Genomic DNA, 26,322 nt, shown 5'->3' on the forward strand with positions numbered 1-26,322 from the left:
CTTTTGATGATGCCCTTTTTTTCATTTTCCACAGCCAATCACCAAACCCCATTGTCTTATTTATTTCTCCTGCCATTGTTCTGGTCCAGACTACCATTATCTTCCTCCTAAACATGAAGTGCATCCTATTTTCTCTGCTTCCACTCTTGCCCCTCTACAATCCATTCTCTGAAAAGACATAGATATCACTCCCTTGCTTTAAAAGTTTCAAAGAGCTTCCCATTGTACTCAGAATAAAAGCCAAACTTCTTACCCTGGTTTTCAAGGACCTACATAGTCTGGCTTCTGCCTAACTCTCCAACCTCATCTATCTGGGACTATCTTCCCACTCGCTCACTACGTTTCCCCCACACTGGCCTTCCCTGCCCTCTCCCTTCAACATACCAAGCTCCTCTTTCTCTTTGCCTTGTCCTTTCTTTGCCAGGACAATAGTTTCCCTACCAGGTCTTTCTCATCCAGGTCTCTTTGAGAGGCCTTCCATGACCATCTCATCAAGATACCACCTTCCCAGTCAGTATCACATCTCTTCATTTTATTTCCTTCAAGTAGTAATCAATACCGGAAAGAATACTGTTTATTTATTCATCCGTTTATTGTCATCGCTTCATTGGAATTTAGCTTCCTACAGGGATGGTGTTTGTCTTGTCCACTATGATCCCAGCCCCTAGAAACCTGCCTACCTCATAGCCAAGGTCTCAGTAAATGGTACACATTGCCTGCTTGCCACTGTGCTAATTTCTACTAATACAGCCACAAACAATCAGGAACTACATTTTTTTGCATGTTTTTTAACGGGGAAGTAGGGCACTCAACGAAAAGGAAATAAAAGCAGAGTCAAGAAAATGCCTTTTATCCATGGCGTGCCCAATGTGTTTTGCGCTCACGATATATAGGGATGTGTCAGCACCTGAGGTTTTTCCTTCTCTGAGCTAGCTTTTTTCCTGGAAATCGTGTTGGGCCCTTAACCTTACGGTTCATCCAGTTTTTTAAGATCATCCCCGGGCTTCATTCCAGTAACCGCTCTTCTAACAGGTCAAGGCCGGGGAAAGAAGCCCCACCCTCTTGCGCAAGCGCCCAGTAGCGGAATCCGCGGCGTCTAGGGCTTTAGTGTGCGCATGTGCAACCAGAGCGGCGGCGGGAAGTGTTGCGCAGGCGCATACTATCGACTCGGTAGGTGGGGAGCTCTTGGAGACGGCGACCCAGGCATGTGGGGGGCCACAGAAGTCGTACTCCTTTAAACTGTGAGTTTCCGACGGTATGTTCCATGTCGCGGGATTGTGAGGGATTAGGAACGAATTCTGGATAGTGACTTCGGTTTTCTTGCCGTGCAGTTCCGTTCCTCAATCCCCTTGGGATCCCTCTGACCTGCGGCGGGAAAGTCGCGCGCCTGCGCACTAAGCATCCGGTTCGGTCTCGGGCCTGAGGGTAACCGGTCCTTCCCGGCTGCGCTCGCGACCAAGGCTGGCAGAAGGATTCCCATTCATTCCCCCTTCCCCTCCTCCGCCCGGTACTCGTGGCCCAGGGTCGTATCAGTTCTCCATCAACTTGCGTGGGGCGTTGGAGGAGCCTCCTGGCGCTCCCTGTCAGTGGCGAAACGGTTTCCTCCCTCAGCCCTTTTCCTGATTTCAAACTGCCCCCGGCCCCTCCCCCACGCGGTCCCGGAGACTACGCCGGACTCGCCGTCCCCACCGCGGCTGCTGCTGCGTGGGTGCCCGGACCGAGAAATTCTCCCTGCAGCCCCCTGCCAGTGTTTCCGGGAGGTGAAAGTAAAGCACATGGAATTCCTTAGAAATGGCCACAGTATGCCCTACTGTGGAGGTTTGAACACATGGTACGTTTAAAAATGTTTGCCCCTTTGAGGGCAGTGGTATGTTTTTAGTGCGTGGTTTAGCGAGTGATCTAAACTTCTCCAGTGTTCTAATTTTCACAGCTGCTTTGCTCCCCCTGTGGATGTAACCCCTTAGCTGGCATTTTGCATCCCTTTTGTCTTGTGATGGAGGCGTCTTTGGGGATTCAGATGGATGAGCCTATGGCTTTTTCTCCCCAGCGTGACTTGTTTCAGGCTGACGGCTCTTTAGCAAAAAATGAGCAGAATTTTAAACTTTCAGGTATGTGTTTAATTCTAAAGATGTGCAGTTGCAAAGATTTTTCAGGCAACAGTTCCGTGTTTTCAATTACTCTCAAAAAATAAGTGGATTGAATCTTAAAAGTGAGTTGTATGTTTCCGTAGGACAGTGTTACAGAGCTTCGTATGATCTAGATTTTAGGACTGAATTGCAATTTGGAGGACCGTTATACAACCTGTTTTACGGAGTTGCTATGGTCTCAATATTGGTAACTAAGAACACAGAAGTTTGTTGATGCCCAAATTAAATTTCTCTTCTGTACCTGTGTTCTTATCTCTACTCACCGTATTGCGTTAAACTTAAATTTGGAAATTGACATTGGAAATCATCACTTAAGTATTTAAAAGCAAAACTCACTGACAAAAAAAATGTGAAATGTTTGTAGCAATAATAAAGCACTTATCTAACTGTACAGCATGAAATGTTGTTTAACCATAACCCAGACCTTGGGGTGAAGAGGACAAGGTCAAGCGGTGCCTGCTTTTTTACACTCACATGTGTATCTTCATTTCTGCTGTGGCACAGGACCTGGGACATAGTAGGCATTTATTAATAATAAATATTTCTTAAATAGAGGAGTTCCAGTTGACTGTATTTTTTTTTTTTCCTGAAAAGGTAGCCAGATCATCGTTTCCATCTTTGTCTTAAGTGAATTTTGTCCGCTTGTCCAAAAGATACTTATTTTGACCTTTTGTCCATATGTTCCTTATAACTCCACCCTAGAAAAATGTGACATCACATACTTTTTGCTTTGATGGAAGTCAGTTATCCCAGTTACCTAAACTTGAAACTTTAATCTTCAGCTGATGCTTTTTAGTTGTTCCCCGTATTGTTACCAACTTTATTTCTTTTTAATAGGTATGGCATTGTGTCTTCTTTCCATTCCCATTTTTACCACGTCAATTCATTTCCTTACATTTTGTTCTTGATTTTCTTAACTACACCACCTGCTTACACTTTTCCATTCTCCAGTTCATCTTGTACGCTGGTGCTAAAATAATCTTAAAATGCCACTTTCATCTAGTTTCATGGATACTGTTCCTCTTCCTTTCCATTTTTTCAGCAGTTAGCTGTTTTTTAGTTCATCTTTCCCTTACTAGTCATTGGACACATAGCACAGCAACACAGTCGTTATAGTATTCTTTTTCTATTGCTTAGGACTCTGCATTTTGTCTCTCCTTGTAAGCCCCTTGGCGGCAGGATCTCCTCTGGTTTCTGAAATACGTTGTGACTTCAGCAGAGTATCTGAATGGATGACTCTGACTTGGTTCTAGCATAGTGTTCAGAAGAATGCCACTGTTCTAATATTCTGAAAATCTGCTGGAAAATAAAGAATGGGGTGAATTTTATTCCAGATTTCAGATGTTTTGTAGCATTTATGTAACAGAACATTAGACATTATAAATAATACCTATGATAAATTATAAAACATGCTAACACATTACTCTTATGTTTCTTTTTTTAATATGATCCTTAATAACAACTAAAGTTATATAAACATAACTTCAATAAGGAGTAGAGTTGATGAGGTCCAGGCACATAACGGTCTTGTGATCTAATTGGGAAAGTAAATCAAATTAGATCATGAGACAGGTATATGCCTGCAGCTCATCAGCTTTACTCCTTATGAAGTTATATTTTTGATTAGATTTTTTATATATCTCCCAGAGCTTAACAGTGTTCAGCACATAGTAGGTGCTTGAAAGTATTCGAACGAATGATTTAATGTAAGGATATAAAGTAAAATACCTAGTGTAATGGATAAACAGCATGTCTCTTTATTTTGAGAAATTTGTCATATTTTTATAACATTTTTCTGATAAACATGATTATTGAAATTTTTGAAGGAAAGAAAGCCAAAATAAAATCTTTTCCCATTATTGAAATACTGCCACTGTTGACATTTTGTTATATTCCTTTAGCCTTCCTAGGCTTACATAGCTACATTTTTTAGAAACTAAATTGCTATCTTGTTTGTGTGTGTGTGTGTGTGTGTGTTTTTCCAAAAGAGAGCTGGAGTATGGGATCTTATTTCTGATTTCCATTTTTTTAATATATATCTTGAATATTGCTTATGTAGTAAATATTCTACAACTGGATTTAAAGTCCATTGCATATTATAATATATTTAATCAGCTTTTATTGTTGACCCTGTAGATTGTTTCCTTTTTTTTTTGAAACATAGTCGGTCTCTCTCTCTCTCTCTCTCTCACCCAGGCTGGAGTACAGTGGTGCAGTTACAGCTCACTGTGGCCTTAACTCCTGTTCCCAAGCAATCCTACCCCCTCAGCCTCCTGAGTAGTTTGGATTACAGGTGTATGCGGCCACAGCCAGCTAATTTTAAAATTTTTTTATAGTGACAGGATCTTGCTGTGTTGCCCAGGCTAGTCTCAAATTCCTGGCCTCAAGCAATCTTCCCATTTTAGCCTCCCAAAACACTGGGATTACAGGTGTGAGTCACCATGCCTGGCCAGTAAGCTTTTGTTTTATTTTTTTAAGTATCTACTATACACCAAGTTTTAATAAGTGAGAAAGATCTGTTCAGTGAAAGAATGACATGTGAACTGTATATTGAATGCCTCCTCCATACTGGTGAACTCTACTGGAAGGAAGGCTTGCTTCATTCTGTATGTTACAATGATGCCCTTAGCCCATGCTTCTAAAATGGGCTCTCAGTACCCATTAAGCATAGGATGTCAATACCAAGCATGGGCTAAAGGGTCTTTGTTTGCCCGAGACAAATCTAGTTAATGACTACTATCACAATGTAATTGTTATTCGTGCCTTCTTTTCACTCAGGAGTGTCCCAGTTTGGGCTTACATTATATATTATCCCCTAGTTACAGGAGGTGTAAACCAGACAGTACCTGAAGCCCCAGAATAACCATGACTATATTCCTAGAGTGTCAGTTTTATTCCATGATAAGATATTGAAAACATTGCATTTATATGATGAATATTTATTGTCTATTATATACAGGTACTTTTCTAGGTGCCTAGGGATAAAGCAAAACATAAAACAGAAATTAGCACCCTCAATCTAGTAGACAGAGATAGACAGTAAACAGAATAAATAAATATTATGTTCAAAAGTGATTAGTGTTACAAAGAAAATGCAAAAGGGAAAGGGAGATAGGAAGTATTGGGGAAGAAGATTGTAATTTTAGTAAGTATAGTTGGTTAGAACCTTCTGTAACATTTGATCTAAGACTTCAAAGTGGTGAGGAGTGAGCTGTGCAGATATTTGGGGAAGAGCATTCCAAACAGAGGAAACAGCAAGTACAAAGGCCCTGAGATGGGAGTGTGCCTAGCATTCAAGAATAGCAAGGAGGTCACTGTGGCTAGAATGGGGAAGGTAATTGGAGTGAAGTCAGAGAGAGATGTAAAGATGTAAAGATGTAAAGAGAGATGTAAATGGAGTGAGATGTGAAATCATTAGAGGTTTTGAGCGAAATAGTGACATGGTGACTTAGCTTTAACAGAATAACATCTAGACTTGGTTTAATTTTGTACTTATTGAAAGAGTGATTTTATACCTAATTGGACAAATAATTGTATATTTCTGGTACATACATAAAAAAGAAAATATTTCAGGTCTGTCTCTTCAGAATTACTTTTTTTACTTAGATGCATCAATATTATGTTTTTCCCTCACAGTGTTGTTCTATATACATTAGTGTGATGCAGAATTTCTTGAAGAATCCAATAAAAAATAGCCATTGTTAATGGACTTTTTTTTTTTTTGTATTTTTAGTAGAAACGGGGTTTCACGGTATTAGCCAGACCTCAGGTTATCTGCCTGCCTTGTGTTAATGGATTTTTAACAAGAGCTCAATATTTGGAGCTCGCCTGCATGTTACTGCTTCACCATCTCTTCTGCTCCTCCCTACAACCATTTGGCTCCTAGGGGTTAAAGGAATGCTTTTCTGATTTTCTTTAAGTCACTGACACCTATTCTTTGAGTTCTGATGCTGGCTGACAACAATTGTTAAGATGCATCCCAGTTCCAGAGTTGTTAAAATTGTATCTTAGAGTCAAAGAAAGGTAGTATCAAATTGAACATGTGCCCATTCATGGTACTTTTCCTGTGACTTTATGGAACTTGAAGCTCCTTGGAATTGACTCTCATTAAGAATGGTTGTAATTGACTATGGCAATGTCATAATGACTGCAAGAAAGCCAGCTTTTCTCTCAGGCCTTGATTTTAGTTGTAGGGTGAAGTAGTGTAATAGCTGATAGTGAGATAGCTGATACTTTGTCTTCATTCTGTTGTGACTTCTGAACTTTTGCTCTTTTTGCTCCAGCTATCTCTGGATGCCCATAATGACTGTAATAAGTCATTTATTCAACAAGTATGCCAGGCACTGTTCTGAGTAGGAGTTGAATATAAATTGCAGTGATTTATACAAGCAGGGAACCTGTACTGATGGAGCTTATATTTTAGTGGGAGGAGTCAGACAGTGAACACATAAATAAAGAGGACAATGTTATAGTAGATAAGTACTCTGAAGGCAGTAGGACAATGGAAGGAAGGCTAATTTAAGTAGGATGTCAGAGGAAGCTGTGACAATTGAGCTAGTTTATTAAGTTATAAGGGAAAAGCATTATCAAACAGGGCCTAATAAGAGGAAAAGCCCTACAGAAATAACGATAACCACAACAATAAGTTACCATTGTCATTTATTTAATATGTATTGTGTGCCAGGCATTGTATTAAAAGCTTTACTTTTATATATTATTTCATTTAATCTTCACAGTATCTCTGTAGCATGGCTATTATTACTACTCCTTTTCTATAGATGGGAAAGCAGATTCACAGAGATAAGCTGTGTGTTCAAGGAAAGTCATACTAGCTGGTAAATAGTGGAGCCAGGATTCTAATTTAGGCCCCCATCTCTAAAGTAGTACACATAATTGCTATTTATGTTGCCTCTTGCATTGAAATCCATGAAGGTTCTCCAGTCCACATATGAAATACATGGGAAGGAGAGGGTGATTTAAATAAGTTCTTCCCATTTCCTTTGACGAGTTGATACAGTGGAAAGAACACAGGAGTAGATCTGCCTGGCCTCTTATTCTCCAACCCTTAATGTTTCTCCTCCCCTTCACATCTGTTCTTCACTTGTCATTTTTCTGCTTAAAAACTTTCTATAGCTTTCATTTGCATTCTCTGCTCTTCTCTTCCTCAGCCACATTCTATTTCTTTTATTTATTTATTATTATTATTACTATTATTTTTGATATGGGTTTTGCTCTTCTATCACCCAGGCTGGAGTAAAGTGGCACAGTCATATTTTAGTAACCTCAAACTCCTGGGCTCAAGGTATCCTTCTGCCTCAGTCTCAGTAGCTGAGACTACAGGCATGTATTACAAAGCCCAGCAAATTTTTTTTTTTTTTTTTTTTTTTTTAAGAGATGGGTCTCAAAACACCTGGCCTCAAGCAATCTTCTTCGTTTGGTCTCCTAAAGTGCTGGGATTAGAGGCCTGAGCCACCACCCCAGGCCACATTGTATATCATTGTCTCTCAGCCCTCTCCCCAACCCTAATCATCCAAGCCGTTTTTTTTTTCTTTTTCTCTGTCTTTACAGACACAGTTAATTTTTTCTAAAATGTTTTCTTCCACTTTCACAACTTGGTTAATAGTTCAGAACAAAACTTAGCTGTCAACTGAAGCCTTCCTAGCACCTTCAGAAATCCTCCCCAACCTAATAGTTTATGCATTCTTTTATTACAGGTATCACCTTGTATTAAGAGTGAACGTTTCCTCTACAGGACTAAGCTCCTAATGGCTGCACCAAATTTATTAGTTTTTTAAATATGCCCATTGCCGAGCATTTTTTAAAACAGTGTTTATTTAAATGAATTATTTCTGGCCAGGTGCGGTGGCTCACACCTGTAATCCCAGCACTTTGGGAGCCTGAGGTAGGGTGATCACTTGAGGTCAGTAGTTTGAGACCAGCCTGGCCAACATGGTGAAACCTTGTCTCTACTAAAAATACAAAAATTAGCAAGCGTGGTAGCACACGCCTGTAATTCCAGCTGCTCACGAGGCTGAGAATCTCTTGAACCCGGGAGGCAGAGGTTACAGTGAGTGGAGATTACGTCATTGCACTCCAGCCTGGGTGACAGAGCAAGACTGTCTCAAAAAAAAAGAAAACTAGAAAATATATATAATAAAAATAAAAGAATGAGTTCTGCAGACATCAGCAACACCTCTGTGAAAGTGAGCAAATGATTTAACTTCCCTGAATTGAGTTTCCTTATCTGAAAAATCAGGATAATAATTCCTGTTCTGCCAAGTTCACAGTACTATTGGGAAGATCTGTAAAGATAATGCTTGTGCAAGTGCTTTGAAAATGTCTTAAACCTACGCTATGTAGGGCTAGTAAAGCCTAGGTACTGTAATAAAATCTGAAGACTCTTGGGTAGTTCTCTTCTGTATCCCATAGTTTACTGGGTCTTTATTATTGCCTCTCTTATTTTAACCATGTACATTTTTATAAATAACTGATATTTATTTAAAAGTAGCAATTTATCTGCAGTGAAGGATAAAGGATACTACTGGCAATTGGGACAAATTAAAAAAAATTTTTTTTTATAGCTTGAGAGCTTTAGTAGGCCTTCTCTCTGAAAATATAGTGTGAATATTCAAAACATAAAATTTTACCAAGCTTTTAAGATTTCGTGCCTTTACGGGAAATAGTTTTCAAGAGTGTCGCATTGTGTCCTTGGCATGCCATCTAGTGATCACAGCACAGATTGTTTAGTTATTTAAAAAATTTAGCTGCTTTTTCGTGTTGTAATTTATACAGTAACAATGTATCTATTAGTATATAATTTCAGTATACTAGAAATTTGGTGTATTTAATTCTGGGACTGTTCTTTTTGTCTGTTCAAGAGTTGTGTGTGTGAGTTATAGCAACTTGATAGGGTTTTAATCTTATCACAATTTTATTAAAACTTATTTATAATTAATTACTCATGTTTTAGAATTTATTTCATTGAGCTTTTTAAATTTTAAGAAACTATAAAATACACTGTCATTGATTAAAAGTTTAAATTTTTGTTTCCTTGAAAGGTGTTAAAAAAGATATTGAGAAGCTTTATGAAGCTGTACCACAGCTTAGTAATGTGTTTAAGATTAAGGACAAAATTGGAGAAGGTAATATGCTTTACTATTTTTACAAGGTTTTTTTCCCCTCCTATTTTCCTTTTGTAATCTTTCTTGGTTTTCATTACTATTTCTTATTAAAAATATATACCACTTTTTAGATTATTAAGACCACAGTTTTATTACCAATTATGATAACAACTTTTCTTTTTCAACCTCAAAGAAAGAATAAATAATAAACATTTACAGTAAAATGAAGTCCTGTTTTAATCTATTATGCCATTGAAACAGTTTTTACAATCTATCCTAGAATTGTTTCATTAACATTTTTAAAAACCAGATATTGAAAATCTAATAAATCGTTTTACAGGCACTTTCAGCTCTGTTTATTTGGCCACAGCACAGTTACAAGTAGGACCTGAAGAGAAAATTGCTCTGAAACACTTGATTCCAACAAGTCATCCTATAAGAATTGCAGCTGAACTTCAGTGCCTAACAGTGGCTGGGTAGGCAATTTAAACATTTTAACTGAACTTGTATATAATTTATAAGATTTTAAAATAGATACTTAGCAGGGATGATGAAATTATATGTGAATTAAATACATTTTTCAGTCAAGCGTTTGCAATTTGCTAGCACTTTCCTTCTAACCTCGCAATGGTTAAATTTATAGTACTTCTTTTAGATTGGATTTCCCTTGAGGATCAGCTTGATTTCCTGTCTTTTATCACTGCTTTTTGTAACCTTCCTGCCAAATCATAAACCTTGGCTTTCATGGTTTACATTATTTTGTAAATGTAGGGAACTCATATTTCACATTTCCCCAGCTATTGACAACCTCATCTAATATTTTATTTAGAATACCAGAATCATCTGATATGGTTTCTCTCTGCTAGGTCATTTCTGTCAACATATGGACATGATCTAGTATCTCATCCTCCTAAACTGCCCTCCTTCTTCCACATGCTCCATCATTTCTTTGCTCCCCTTTACAGCCAGACTTCTCAAAAATTATTTACATACATTGTTTTCATTCCACACCTCCCTTTCACTACATAGTCATTGCAGCTGCTCTCCTCTATACTAAATTGGAAACTATAGAGTCAACCATTACTCTAAGCATCATTTAACACAAACTTGAACTCTTGTCTTGACTTTGGTACTGCCACACCCGCCTTGCTTTCTTCTTCCCTCATTTGGCCTTTCATTTTCAGTGTCTGCCAGCTCTTCCACTTCTACTTGACCCCTAAATGTTGGAGTTCCTCATGCTTGCTCTTGGGTTTCTCTGTATTCGCTTTAGTATCCTCCATTTCCACATGGTGTAAAGTAATGATTCCCAAAAGTATATAGTTAATCTCAGACCTTTTAACTACAGGTTTGTATATATCCACCTGCCTATTTAACATTTCCACTTGGTGCCTGATAAATAGCTCAAACCTAATATGTTAAAACTAAACCTTAACATGCCAAAAACAAAAAACAAAAGCCCCACCACAGCAATATTTTATCTACTCATCTCTGCAGATGACCCAATCTACACACTTGTTCAGGCCAGAAACCTAGAAATCATCGTCATTTTCTCTATTTCTCTCCTAAACCACATTAATCACTAAGTCCTAGCCGTTTTGCCTCTAAAATATATCTAGAAGTTCATCCATGTCTTTCTGTCTTCTCTGCCACTACCTCAGCTGAAGCGTAGAGTACTACTGTAGCCTGCTTCTTCTTTCTCCCCTTAATTCTGTCTTCACACAGCAGCCAGAATGATCTTCAAAATATAAAATACATATGTATATAACTTAAATTGGGTCATTAATTCCACCACTTAAAATCTTTCAATGGTGTTTCCTTGTGTAGTTTGAAAAAAAATTCAACTTTCTTAAGCCCATCTTCCCACCTCCCTCACTGTGCTCCATTTCTCTAGTTTCTCAGATTTGTTTCAATAGCTTTCTTACCTCAGGGCCACTGCCCAGACTGTTTCCTCATTTGGGAAGATTTCTCCCAGTCTTTGCCTGCTGACCCTTCATCTTCTGATCTGAGCAAGAGTGAAACTAGGCTCAGTAGCTCATGCTTGTAATCCCAGCACTTTGGAAGGATTATTTGAAGCTAGGAGTTTGAGACCTGCCTGGGCAACATAATAAGATCCTATCTGTACAGAAAACTTAGAAGTTAGCCAGGCATACTGGCACACACCTGTAGTCCCAGCTACTCGGGAGGCTGAGGTCAGAAGATCACTTGCACTCAGGAGTTCGAGGCTGCAGTGACCTGTGATCACACTACTGCACTCCATCCAGCCTGGTCAACAAAACGAGACCTTGTCTCTAAGGAGAAAAAAAGAGTACCACTGCTTGAAAGATGTCTTCTCTGAATTAAGTTAGATTCTCCTATTTTTTTGTTGTTGTCACAGCGTCTTTTGATTTCTTTCAAAGCCCTTACCATAATCTGTCATTATAAATTACCTTATTATCTGTATTGTCACTAGATAGTAAACTCCATGAGGCCAAAAATTGTGTAAATTTTATTCACCATTGCATCATTAATGTCTATAATCCCTAACAGCAAGTAACAGTGCCCACTCAATATTGAATGAATAAATAAACCTGTTTGTTTCACCTTCTGCATATTATAGAAGACCAGAAAATGAAATGGCCTCTGTAAAGAATGCTTGCATACGTTCTTATACCCTAAATGTGATCAACCGTTTTTCCATACTTTAACTGTCTCCCTCTACCACTTTTTCTTTCTCTGTGCTTCAAAAAAGTACACACTAAAAATGCCTTCCTCTGATCTGACAATGCAGTCAGGCAAATTGTCTTTAGGCTCACCTTCCACTGTGTTACATTTTTCTTCTGTTATGTTTCTTCCTTTCCACTTAAATTGCTCTCTGAAAAAATTAGCAGTTAATTACTCTTTGCCAAACTAAAAACCTTCCCTCAGTTGTTACTCTCTTTGACTTCCATGCTGATAACTCTTCCGTCAAAATTCCTTTCTTATTTTGCTCTCTAACTTGTCTTCTTCCAAGCTTAGTTTTTTTTTCTTTTTTCTTTTTTCTTTTTTTTGAGACAGAGTTTCGCTCTTGTTACCCAGGCTGGAGTGCAATGGCGCGATCTCGGCTCACCGCAACCTCCGCCTCCTGGGTTCAGGTAATTCTCCTGCCTCAGCCTCCTGAGTAGCTGGGATTACAGGCACACGCCACCATTCCCAGCTAATTTTTTGTATTAGTAGAGATGGGGTTTCACCATGTTGACCAGGATGGTCTCGATCGCTTGACCTCGTGATCCACCCGCCTCGGCCTCCCAGAGTGCTGGGATTACAGGCTTGAGAGTTTTCTTTCTATTAATTTTCATATCTCTAGGTATCACTTCTCTTCAAATACTGACTGCTCATTCTCTTCTCACTTAAGATTTGTCCTTTATCTAGATATCTCTATCAACATGATAAGGTCTGATTTTAGATGCTTCTTTTACTAGTTTCTCTATTTATTTTGTTGATATCTCTATTGTTTTCATACTCAGGTTCAAAATCATGGAAATCACCTTTGTCCTATTTTCCTCTTTTATGAAGCAGTGTAGCATAGTGATGAAGAGCATATATCTGGAGCAAAATGCCTGAGTTCAAATCCTGGCTCTATTAGTTTAGTGACCTTTATTTATTTATTACTGTTACCATCTTATCTGCTAAGTCTTATTGATTTGTTCTTATTCATCTTTTCCCTTTTTTCTCACTCTGCTACTTCCCCAGTTAAAACTATAATTACCTCATTTGAATTATTATAGTAACCTCAAAACTGGTGCTATTTTTGTTTTAAAAGAAAACTTTAACACAAGAACACAAGTCACTTGTGTTTATATTATGTGATGATGATTTTAAGTCAGTTTTCTACCAATATGTATGCATTGCTAAAATTATATTGTTTAGGCATATGTTTCAATTCCTCTGACCTTTCCTCTAAAAGTTCATTGTACCTTTTTCCACTAGGGGGCAAGATAATGTCATGGGAGTTAAATACTGCTTTAGGAAGAATGATCATGTCGTTATTGCTATGCCATATCTGGAGCATGAGTCATTTTTGGTAAGTTTTAATATTTCTTGAATTTTTATTAGCTAAATATTTAATTGCAGACAGTATTTATAACTCATTTCATTCATAACTTTATTTTAGGACATTTTGAATTCTCTTTCCTTTCAAGAAGTACGAGAATATATGTTTAATCTGTTCAAGGCTTTGAAGCGCATTCATCAGTTTGGTATTGTTCACCGTGATGTTAAGCCCAGCAATTTTTTGTATAATAGGCGCTTGAAAAAGTAAGTATGAAGAGTTACCAGAAAATATTTACCCTGTTTCTCTTTTTTTAAAAAAATGTTATTGTCTAGTTTAAGGTACTGAACATGATGTTAGTAAAAAAGTAAAAAGATAGTAAAAAGGTTACTATTGTGAAGCAAATATTTATGTTATCCATTTTGTTTTTATGGCAAGAGCAGCTAAAATTTACTCATTTAGCATGAATTCCATATACAGTACAGTTTTATTACCTGTAGTCTTCAGAGTGTGCATTAGGTCTAGATTTATTTATCCTACATATCTGCTACTTTGTACCCTCTGACCTATATCTTAGACTTAACATAACATACTACAACAGCCATACACATTATTTCTGTTTCAAAGTTTCATTGTGATGGGGAGGGGAAATGTGGTGAATAAGATAATTAAAATTTTATTCGTGGAACAAGATACATTATTAGATGTACCATGGTTCAGGGAAATAGCAATGAACTAAGAGACTTAGAAAGAGTCTAGTAATTTTTGACCTTAGACAAGTCTCTTATCTGTGGACTTCATTTTTCTTTTCTAGTAAGTGAGGGGATTGGACCACATGATAGCCAGTTTCCTATTTTAACACAAAGGTTTTATTTTTATGTATACTTTTTAATGCTGATTATAATTATAGAGAAATTATAAGCTGAAAACAACATAAATACCTCTATTTATATAATGGTTCGTATTGAACAGAGTAAGATTATAACTTCTTTCTTGGGCTTTTATACCCCTGACTTTTTAATTTTCTTTAATAGAATCAGATTTTAAAACCATGATTTTAATTTTTTTAAACTTGCTTAACTAGAAATTATCTGTTATGATGCCATCTCTGCCACCATCAAAACAAAGGATTGTGTTTATGTTATGTATTCCTCTTCTGCCTTATTAACACAGACCATTAGAAAAAGAAAATTTGATTGCTTGTGGGATACATCTTAATTTTCAATCCTAGTTAGCGATTAAATTCTTACTTTGTCTGGAAAACTTAATTTTTTTCTTTTTTTCAGATGCTATAAATTCCTCCCCCCAAAAAACAATAGAATGCTATAAATTCCTAATTGATTCCCCCAAAAAATTACAGTTTTTATGAGGATGGCTTGAGAGTATTACTATGTTACTAAGCTTTAATTGTTACAGATAAGTAAAAATGTTTAATTTTGTCTCTTAGGTATGCCTTGGTAGACTTTGGTTTGGCCCAAGGAACCCATGATACGAAAATAGAGCTTCTCAAATTTGTCCAGTCTGAAGCTCAGCAGGAAAGGTGTTCACAAAACAAATCCCATGTAATGACGGGAAACAAGATTCCATTGAGTGGCCCTGTACCTAAGGAGCTGGATCAGCAGTCCACCACAAAAGCTTCTGTTAAAAGACCCTACACAAATGCACAAATTCAGATTAAACAAGGAAAAGATGGAAAGGTTCTCTCTCTTTTACTTCTTAAGTACTGACACTGTTTTAGAAATGTACTCCTTCAACCAGCAGAGGGAGATACAACACTAGGATACTACTTGTAATTTAAAACACTTTTCTTTTTACATTTGTTATATGTATTGATTAAATTTTCACTAAGATTTGTACTGAATCATTTTGCTTACCATTTTAAAACTAAAATTTACTTTGTCAATTTATAATATCTGACATTTAACTATTATGAAACTATTATTTTATGACAAAAATGGAAAATATTACATTTTCCCTGCATGTTAAAAAGTTCATATTAATTATCCTTTTTAAAAGAAAGGATTAGTTACAGGGGAGAAATTCTGAAGTGTCTATCTCCATTTTAGCTGCACAGCAAAATGTAACATCCATGCAGGTGGTTTTTGAATTTTTTTTAGTTATATATATTTGTGGACTATGATAACATTGTATGGGTGTTGAGTTCTGTCTAGACTAATTTCTCCTTTCACAGAAGTGGTTTGGTGCCTGATAATGACTTGGATGCAGCTGTTTTTGTTTCATCTCATTTAACTCTTTCAAAACTATGGCAGAGTACAGCTGGCAGAAAGTGTTAACAGATATAATCCTTATTTTCCTTGTTTTTGTTGGTATTGTAGGAGGGATCTGTAGGCCTTTCTGTCCAGCGCTCTGTTTTTGGAGAAAGAAATTTCAATATACACAGCTCCATTTCACATGAGAGCCCTGCAGTGAAAGTAAGTAATGTAGCTTAATAGTGCAATGGTCAGACAGTCATACGCTGAAGAGAATTTTAGGTAATAATTAGATTAACATTATCAGAAATTTTTTTAAAGTAGAGTTTATTGCTGCTGTGAGCATTTAGTCAAAACTTGTTTTCTCCAGTTTTTTTCTGAACTTTTCTGGTGGAATTTTTCCTCATTTTTGGTCAGCTATTACTGCTCTTCCTCTAGAGGAACATTTAGAACATTAAGGGCTTTTCTGTCATTGCTAGAGTGTGAGCTCCCTACATCTAGCTAACTCTTCTGACACATAGTTGTTAGTGTAAAGATGTTTGTAAAGTTAACAAAATTGTCAACAACGTAGATGATTTCAGATTGACTTATGATATCTGTGATAGCTAGACAGCATGAGCAACAAATAAAAACTGATTTTAGCCAATGTACTTGTGCAGTTTACAGTTCTGAAATGGAGTTAGACACTAGAACATAACTTTTATATTTTCACAATATATCAGGAAAAGTTCTAATAAGTATAAGTAAAATGTTGGCCAAGCCAGGACTAATTAGTAAATTTTAATATAAGGCGACTTTACAGAAAAAACCCAAGAAGAAGTTAAATATTTTAATATACAACTGTTTAACAGACAACTGTTTATTTGCAGTCCAGTAGCCATTCAGCAGTTTTTAAAGTTATGCTTCCGCTATTGCTTTTTGCCACGCTAGCATTTTAGGACATCATGTTAAATGTCATAAAAATAGAAAAATAAGACTTTTCTTTTACAGCTCATGAAGCAGTCAAAGACTGTGGATGTACTGTCTAGAAAGTTAGCAACAAAAAAGAAGGCCATTTCTACAAAAGTTATGAATAGCGGTGTGATAAGGAAAACTGCCAGTTCTTGCCCAGCTAGCCTGACCTGTGACTGCTATGCAACAGATAAAGTTTGTAGTATTTGCCTTTCAAGGTAATGTGTTTTGATGGTGTTATAAAATCACCAGCATGCTGCCAGACAAGATTAGAAATTGCATTGATTTGGGCGGATAGTTGATTTAGTGAGTGCAGGAGATCAACACAGATCAGTGAACTACAATGGGCCTCGATGCAGAACAGTAGTATCTTGAAGAGCAAATGATAAACAGTTTTCATATATTATTCATTTAATATGGATATACTCTGGAAAGCACATTTGCTCTTATATGCAGATAACTGGGAGGGAGTGTCTTTTTTAGAAGCTTAGAATCACACATTTTGCTTGCTGATGTGATCTTTCCTGTTTTCTCTCTTTATTCTCACTTATGTGTGGTAACCAGAACCAAACAGTAGAGCTCCTCTCTTACTCCCACCCCCATCTCTTTGACTCATAAATTTCTCCCTTTTCTTCAAGACTTGGCTTTCATAAAGCCTTTCCTGATTAACTCAAATATATAACTGTATCTGTGATCAGTTACCCCAAATGGAAATGAATTTTTATACCTGCGAATTGCTATTGGGTTCTATTTTTCTATTATGGCTCTTATTATCTACTGATACTTTTTATTCTTGGAAGTTATTTTAAAATCTTTCTGGAATAAGTCTAGGGAATTAGTAGAGGGGGTAAAAAACAGTAGAAGCAAAATCTAGAATTTTTATCACACTAGATTATTACTTTATAGTAATACTTATTATATAGTTAGCAAGGCAAAATATACTCTGAACTAAATTGATGAATGTTATTTTTTAGACTTAAATAGTTCAACTATAACATAACTAGAGAAATCTTATTTCATTATAAGGCGTCAGCAGGTTGCCCCTAGGGCAGGTACACCAGGATTCAGAGCACCAGAGGTCTTGACAAAGTGCCCCAATCAAACTACAGGTATGTTGTACTGGAAATACAGAACCCAATTAAAATGGATTGTCCCAGTCTTATTTTATTTTATGATATCTGTCTATTTATAAGTAATATTTGAGCTCTTCTGCTTTTAATTAAGTTACGTAAACATTTCTAGCAGTGTGGCATTCCTATTTTTGAACTAATGCTATTTTTTATGAAGGTTTTTAATCCTAATTTTGCCTGTTTTTTAAGTTTTTTCCATAGATTACATTTCACATATTTATTTACAAGATGATCTTACCATCTTGTAAATAAATATGCAAAATGTAACTGTGGAATTTTGTTGACATCACCTTTGTGGGGGAAAAATTATGTTCATTAGTTTTTGCCAGCCAAAGACTTAAAGCATTTTATTTGCTTGCTTAATACTACAAAAGTTTCCTGTGATGTAGATACAATTGTGTTGGATTAAATTTTTGTTATTATATAAACAATATAATACCAATTAGGTTTTAAAAAAGAAAAAAGTATTCCACAATCTACAAAGTTATCATGGAGCTGGAATCCAGGAAACATCTTGAATGAATAGATGAATCCTGCTATTCACTTGAGTTCTGGGCTTTGAAGAAATGCATTCATTCATTGTATGTCTGTTCTTGCTTGCTAATGATAAAATAAACAAACAAATGAGATCATCTGTTCACATTCTAGTCAAGACACACCGTCAGATAATTACAAAGTAACTTGTTGAGTATGGTAATAAAACTTACACAGGGTATTTAAGGAATATCTAACTATCCTAACCCAAACAGATTATGGAAGGAAATTCATGAAAGCAATGACCTCTTAGAATGAAATTGGGCTGGGAAGTTAGCATAGAGGCATGAGCCAAGGAACTCAAGAAACAGCATACAAGAAACTAAAAAAGTTTAATTTTGGCTGGGTGCAGTTTCTCACGCTGTAATCCCAGCACTTTTGGAGGCTGAGATGGGCGGATCACCTGAGGTCAGGAGTTTGAGACCAGCCTGGCCAACATGGTGAAACCTCTTCTCTACTAAAAATACAAAAATTAGCCAAGTATGAGTGGTGCACACCTGTAATCCCAGCTACTTGGGAGGCTGAGGCAGAAGAATCGCTTGAACCCAGGAGGCAGAGGTTGTGGTGAGCTGAGATTCCACCATTGCACTCCAGCCTGGGCAACAAAAGCGAAACTTCATCTCATCTCAAAGAGAGAAAGGAAAAGAAAGGAAGGCAGGCAAGTGATACAGTAGCCAAAGGAATAGAGAGCATATAACCTGGTGATACTAGGAGGTCAACAATTAGAAGAGACGTCCCTTAAAAGAAAAAAAAAAGGAGCTTTTTAACAAGAAGTTGAGCTGGTCATAATCTTTAATTGCCAGAAGTCAGAAGATTAAACTTCCTATAGTGGGAATGTAAATTAGCACAACCACTATGGAAAACAGTTTGGATGTTCCTCAGAAAACTAAAAAATAGAGCTACTACATGATCCATCAATCCCATTGCTGGGTATATACCCAAAAGAAAAGATATCAATGTACCAAAGAGGTATCTGCACTCCCATGTTTGTTGTAGCCCTATTCATGATAGCCAGAATTTGGAAGCAACCTAAGTGTCCACCAACAGATAAATGGATAAAGAAAATGTACTTACACACAGCAGACTACTATTCAGCCATGAAAAAGAAGATCTTGTCATTTGTAACAACATGGATGGAACTAGAGATCATTATGTTAAGTGGAATAAGTCAGGCACCAAAAGACAAGCATTGCATGTTCTCACTTATTTGTGGGATCTAAAAATCAAAACAGTTGAACCCGTAGAGAGGGGAAAGATGGTTACCAGAGGCTGAGAAGGGTAGTGGGAGGGTGTTGGGGACGTGGGGATGGCTAATGGGTACAGAAACTAGTTATAAAGAATGAATAACCCAGCACTTTGGGAGACCAAGGCAGGTGGATTGCTTGAGCTCAGGAGCTCGAGACCAGCCTGGGCAACATGGTAGGCCCCTATTTATACCAAAAATACAAAAAAGTAGCTGTACGCTCGTGGTTCCGGCTACTGAGGAGGCTGAAGTGGGAGGATCACTTGAGCCTGGGAGACGGAGGTTGCAGTGAGCTGAGATCACACCACCACACTCTAGCCGGGGCAACAGAGCCAGACCTCGTCTCAAAAAAAAAAAAAAAAAGGATGAATAAGACGTAGTATTTGATAGCACAATGAGGGGACTATAGTCAATCATAATTTAATTGTACATTTTAAAATAACTAAAAGAGCACTTTGGGAAGCTGAGGCAGGCAGATCACTTGAGCCCAGGAGCTTGAGACCAGCCTGGCCAACATGGCAAAACCCTGTCTCTACTAAAACTACAAAAAGAAAAAAAAAAATTAGCTGGTCATGGTGACACGTGCCTGTAATCCCAGCTACTCAAGAGGCTGAAGCACGAGAATTGCTTGAACCTGGGAGGCAGAGGTTGCAGTGAGCTGAGATGGCTCCACTGCACTCTAGCCTGGGTGACAGAGCGAGACCCTGTCCAAAAAAAAAAAAAAAAAAGAATAGAATTGTTTGTAACACAAAGGATGAATGCTTGAGGGAATGGATACCCTATTTTCAGGATGTGATTATTACACATCGCATGCCTGTATCAAAACATCTCATATGTCTCATCAATATATACATCTACTCTGTACTCACAAAAATTAAAGTCTTCACAACTGCACAAAAATACAATTTTTTAAAAGTTTCTAGAGCAGTAGTTAGTGCTAGTGTCAGCTGAAGAAGAGCTTCTAACGTTCATTACTTTTCACTAAAATGAAAGCACTTTGACCGGTATGGTATGTAATACTCGAGGATCATCCAGATTTTTTCCCACATAGCTATTTTTGGATTCCTTTTGATCTTATAAAATGTGCATTTACTTAGTGTTTCTTAATGACTAAATATCCTTTTAAATGTACCAAATATTGCTCTAGAAGGAAACATTATATTTTGCAGTGAGGATTCTTAATCCTGGTTATACATTAAAATCACCTGAGGAACTTTTTTAAAACATTGAACTACTTCAGAACTGTGCAATCAAAATCTCTGGGTCTGAGCATCTGAATTTTTTAAGACTCCCAAGATGATTCTAATGCATAGTAAATGTTGAGGACTATTGATTTAGATAATAAAATTATATATTTGAAGTTTGAAATTTATTTTTAAAATTTATCTTCTATTACAGCAATCGACATGTGGTCTGCAGGTGTCATATTTCTTTCTTTGCTTAGTGGACGATATCCATTTTATAAAGCAAGTGATGATTTAACTGCTTTGGCCCAAATTATGACAATTCGGGGATCCAAAGAAACTATCCAAGCTGCTAAAACTTTTGGTAAGCAGTTTTGTGTTATAGAACAAAACAAATGCCTTTGATTATCTCCTACAAATTGCTTAATAAATTACTATGAAACTCTCTTTACAAATAAACATTCAGTCTTGATAAAGTTCTAATATTAAGTAAAAAATTCTTCAATTGCTTAAAAATAAATTAATCATCACCTCTCCTCTATACATATAATCATTTAATCTTTTTAAACACAAACTAATACACTATTGCTATATTTAAAGTTTGCCTTTATAATCTTAAAAGAATAAGGAGTAAAATCTTAACTCCTTTTAGTTATGGTTTCACTTCCATTACATAAATTTCTTTAATAATATGTTTTACTTTTTTATCGTATTTTAAGCATCAGATGCACTACGTCTTGGTACTTAAGAGTGTTCTTGCCCAAAATGATCATAGGCTATACTAACAAGTAAATAGTTAATTGTTAATATAGTGTAATAAGGACTGGGGAAGAGAATAGAAATGTGTGTTGTCAGGTTGTGTGGGTTTAGGGTAGCAGAGAAGCAAAATGCATAAAAGGTCTCAACTGATGGAATATTATTGTAAGCATATATTGGACATGGATGTCAACTCAGCCATGCAAGTTCTTCAAGACTGGGAGATGCAGTGTACTTCATAGGGCATGTGAGAATTATCTCAGCCTTGCTCTGGCCAACAACCTGAACTCAAATGCCCATTTAATGTTTATTTTCCAAGCTCAATTATAGTTAATACTGTCCCAAGGAATAAGTATGATTGAGTCAACTTACTACCACACAATATGGAACACCTCAGGGGACAAAGTTTCAGCCAGCGTACCTCTAGAGTAGCTGGGCTGCCTTGTGCTCAGCCCCAGGATCATTGTGTCTTAACTGGGGTTGTATGTCAGAATTATCTGTGAATCTTTAAGAAATACATATGCCTGCCCACTCTACCCATTCTTGGAAAATATGATTCAGAAAAGTAAGATACTTAGGAAGGCTCCAGTCTTGTTAGTTTGAAAAAAACAAGTGATTTCAACTAAGAAACTACTGGTGTTTTAAGAACCACTGCAAAAATTACTACCCTTGCTTAGGCACCAGTGCTATGGTCTAATATAACAAGAAAAAATTAGTGGTGGTTGTGAAGAAAGCCTCATGTTAATAGAGGCTTGCCAAAATATGCTTCTACAGCAAAGTCAGTCCACAGTTTTTAACTATCTTTTACCTATTGTAGGACATACAAGGGAAAAGTAACCATGAATGGAAAGCAAGATTGATGTCTTAGAAATGGTGCTCTTACATAATAATAATCATAACAAGTTTGTTTATTCTCAACTGAGAAAACTTTCATCTACTATTAACTAACTTTGTGAGATGTTTATGAACATGAAGTCTATCAGCCAACACCAAAATATTTTATTGAAGAGCTTGAATCTCTCCCATTGGTAATCCAAGTTATAATCAGGGCCAACAATGGAAGTACAACAGCTGACACAAAAATACTCCAGATCAAGTACCATGACAGCAAGCAAGAGCTTTTAGAGATTTATCATTGTAATACTTGTTCTCATATGTTAAAAAAAAAAAAAAAAAAAAATAGGGCTGGGCGCAGTGGCTCACGCCTGTAATCCTGGCACTTTGGTAGGCCGTGGCGGGTGGATCATGAGGTCAGGAGATTGAGACCATCCTAGTCAACATGGTGAAACCCATCTCTACTAAAAATACAAAAATTTGCTGGGCATGGTGGCACACATTTGTGGTCTCAGCTACTTAGGAGGCTGAGTCAGGAGAATGGCTTGAACCCAGGAGGCAGAGGTTGCAGTGAGCCAAGATCATGCCACTACACTCTAGCCTAGTGACAGAGCAAGACTCCATCTCAAATAAATAATGCCATAGCACTTGTCTCAGTTCTATTAGTATGATATCTATAGTTATTTTAGTCAGATCTTACTATAACTTTGGACTGAGTATAAAAGCCTCAAAATTTCAACAAACACCACTGTGTTCCCCTTTGTAACCTAAAGAAATGACTTGGCTGAGATTAGCAGTGAGAGCACCTTTACTTCTCTTATCTGTAACCTACTCCACTGTCCTCAACCCTTAGACCTGGCTCCATTGTGGGTTGTCATTTAGTACACAGCGAATTGTGTGGAATAAATTAAAAAGAAAAGTCTTGAGCTGAAACAAATTCTTGACACATAGTAGTCTGTAGCAAAATATGTTGCCTGATCGTGTTAGTTTAAGTTATTTTTCCTGAATATTTTAAATGAACCCTCTTTTTGGTCATACAAAAAAATCATATTGTGTAACTTGGTGGCATGCTATAACATATACTACTAATTATTTTATGACTTCAGAACAAGCTAATAAAGGAATAAAACTATGAGTATTCCCCTCTGGCTATAATTTTCTAAAGAGAATAGGAGTGATAGAATCAGTTTAAAAGTGAAAAAGGATTGGCATATTGTACCCTCAGCAAATTTTGTTTTCGGTAATTTGTTTCTTCTGTTTTCTCCCTTCCCCCTTTTGTTTCCTTCCCCCCTGCCCTTTTTTTTCTTGGCTTAATACACCAATCCAATAGTTAGTTCAGAAAATGTAAAGGTAATAATGACTTTGTTGACAATCAGCATTCCCAGAAAGGCATCTAAATGCTGTTGTACTTATTGTTTAGTACATTTAGTACATTTCTGTTTAATAAGGAAATGCAAGGCAAAAATAATACATGATTCCATTTGTGTGATTAACTTATTTTTGTACATCTGATAATAAACACATCAGGAAATTATTTCAAAAACATATTTTTAAAAACTGTGATACTGTTTATTTGTTCATTCAGAAATATTTACTGGGGCTTTATGTGTGCCAGGTACTGTTGCGAGTCTGCTTTCACAGAGCTTAAATTCTAGTGAGGAAGAGAACACAAATAAATATTATGAGAAATGAGTGGTACTGAGAAAGATAAAAGGAAAAAGGTAGTGAAGAGGCTCATTTAGGATAGGTTGGTCAAGAACAGCATTTCTAAGGATGTGTCATTTGAACAGAGTTGTTGTAATGAATAAGGCCTTTTTATCCAGTCCAACAGACATTAACTGAGCATGTAATATGTGCCAGGCATAGGCTGGGTTTTGGGAGTTCAAAGATAAATAAGACAGTTCCTATCTTCAAAGAGCTCACAGTATAGTATGTGGACAGACATATATAGGATAGCAAAAGTAATAATGGAACTCCTTCCAAGATATGATAGAAGCTGAAACTGGTCAACTTTCTCTGAGGGTGTCAGGCCTCAGAGGTGATTCTTGAACTGAGTGGTGATGTCAGTGAGAGTGTCCTGGGCACACATAAGGCATGCAGGGCATCCTAGGCAAAGACAGGAGTCATGTAGTCAAAGGCATAGAAGCCTGGAAAGGAAGTAGAGTTGGGGGTGTGGGAGCTGCAGCTAGTTAAAGATTATAGAATGGTAAGTTGAGGCTGGAGAAATTAGCAGAGTCAAGTGAGTGCCTGGCATAGCTCATAAATCACTGCTTTCTACTTACTGTCTCCCACTTTATCTCCCACTATGCAATTAAAATACAACTTAAATATAGCATGTGGTACTCTTGTCTCACATTGTGTGCGTGTGCATGTGTGTGTGTCTGTCCATAAAGCATATGTTCCTCATGAGAGAGGCTTCTGATATATTCAAGTAATAAAACGGTTTTTTCTGTTGTTGTTTTTTTCTTCTTTTGCTTTTAGGCAAATCAGTATTATGTAGCAAAGAAGTTCCAGCACAAGACTTGAGAAAACTCTGTGAGAGACTCAGGGGTATGGATTCTGACACTCCCAAGTTAACAAGTGATGCACTACAAGGGCCTGCTTCTCATCAACCAACTTTTTCAGAGAAGACTGACCGTAAAGCTTCTCACCTCATACAGACACCTCCAGGACAATACTCAGGGAATTCATTTAAAAAGGGGGATAATAACAGCTGTGGGTGTTGTTTTGATGAGTATACTAGCAGTTTAGAAGGCTGGAATGATGTACCTGATGAAGCTTACGATCTGCTTGATAAACTTCTAGATCTAAATCCAGCTTCAAGAATAACAGCAAAAGAAGCTTTGTTGCATCCATTTTTTAAAGATATGAGCTTGTGATGATGGGTCTTCAATTAAAGTTGACTGTTAAGGGGTAAAATAAAAAAGAATACTTTGTAATAGCCATAAGTTCTTGTTTAGAGACCATAGCAGGATGAATAATTTATTTTAACATTTTAGTGTTTGGTGGCACATTCTAAAATATAGATTAAGATTACTTAAAATGCCTGGGATAGTTCTTGGGACTAACATGATCTTCTTTGAGTTAAACCCACCTAAGTAGATTTTAGGTGGGTTCCTCTTAGGTCACATTTTTAGTTTCCCTAGTTACCTTTCACTGACATATGCAGAAAAAATAGCAGTTTTAGTTTTAATTAATTAAAATTAATGGATGTGATGAGGATTAAATGAATCAAAAGACAGTTTGTAGGTTGTTTTAGAGTTACGAGCTATGTATACTTTGGGAAAACTCAACCTGGTGCTGGTGCTCTAACAATTTTCTAAGTAAAATAATTTCCTTTTCTAGAGGTACATTTTATGCCTTTTATGAACACTAAAGGAGGAAATGTTGGTCATGGGGCAAAATATCACTTAAAATTGAATTTATCCATTTTTAAAACATATTTTATGAAAGCATTTTAGTGTGAATTGCCATTTTTTCTTAATGGCTTCTCTTTGATTTTTCTTCTTCTCTGCCCCTACCTAAAACATTCTCCTCAGAAATTATATGGTGCTGACCACGTTTCTGGATGTTTTATTAAATATTGCATGTGTTTACAGTTGGGAATGTAAAATAATACATACACTGGTTGATAAAGGGAAGCTGCAGGACCAAGGTGAAGATTGATAGTCCAGATGCTTTTCTTTTTTGAATTAATATGTTTTTTCATGCCATCTTAGATATAGCTAGGTAGGTGCTGAAAGGAAAAGTGAATAGAGAGTTGCTAATATTGTTGGAGATTTTTTCCTCTGCCTAGAGCCATCCAGATCTCTATATCCTGTTTTGACTGAGTCTTAGGTGGGTTGGGAAGAGACATAATGAAGTAGGCAAAGTAGAAAAGGACCCAAGATAGAGGTTTATATTCAGAAATGATATATATCAGTGACAGCGTATCAAACTTCCTATGAGAAAAAGTCTGGTGGGTGGGTCAGCTGACATATTTCCTATTTAGTAGTCATAGAATACAGATACAGTTTAGAGACATATATTCATTTAGTTATTTTGAGAACTGATAGGTCAGTATATGTACCTAACCTATTTGGTAAATATAGGATATATCTATATAAACCATTACCATTCATCTGCTCTTATGCCATAATCTTTTTTTAAAAATTGAATGCTCTTGAATTTGTATATTTAATAAAGTTATCCTTTTATATTTTTTTA

General features: G+C 36.7%; 1 protein-coding gene and 1 pseudogene across 2 annotated transcripts; one reads left to right on the top strand and one right to left on the bottom strand.

Moving 5' to 3' along the window:
- Nucleotides 1-1,266, bottom strand: part of LOC135272293 (uncharacterized) — a 46,250-nt pseudogene extending 44,984 nt beyond the window's left edge.
- On the top strand, nucleotides 1,137-26,322 carry CDC7 (cell division cycle 7). Of its 2 annotated transcripts, XM_012434266.3 has the most exons (12): nucleotides 1,137-1,241; nucleotides 1,931-2,108; nucleotides 9,206-9,289; nucleotides 9,609-9,744; nucleotides 13,214-13,307; nucleotides 13,398-13,540; nucleotides 14,722-14,971; nucleotides 15,611-15,706; nucleotides 16,475-16,653; nucleotides 17,462-17,544; nucleotides 20,741-20,890; nucleotides 24,598-26,322. In XM_012434266.3, exons 2-12 carry the CDS (start codon nucleotides 1,994-1,996, stop codon nucleotides 24,993-24,995), a joined length of 1,728 nt encoding a protein of 575 aa, XP_012289689.2. In that variant the 5' UTR covers nucleotides 1,137-1,241; nucleotides 1,931-1,993; the 3' UTR covers nucleotides 24,996-26,322. The 2 variants fall into 2 exon arrangements, with proteins under 2 accessions (XP_012289689.2, XP_021523999.2); XM_021668324.2 differs by lacking the exon at nucleotides 1,137-1,241 and having other exon boundaries at nucleotides 1,266-2,108.

Source organism: Aotus nancymaae, unplaced genomic scaffold (assembly GCF_030222135.1).
Source record: "Aotus nancymaae isolate 86718 unplaced genomic scaffold, 86718_ANA_hifiasm-v0.15.2.pri h1tg000007l, whole genome shotgun sequence".
Classification (NCBI taxonomy): Eukaryota; Metazoa; Chordata; class Mammalia; order Primates; family Aotidae; genus Aotus; species Aotus nancymaae.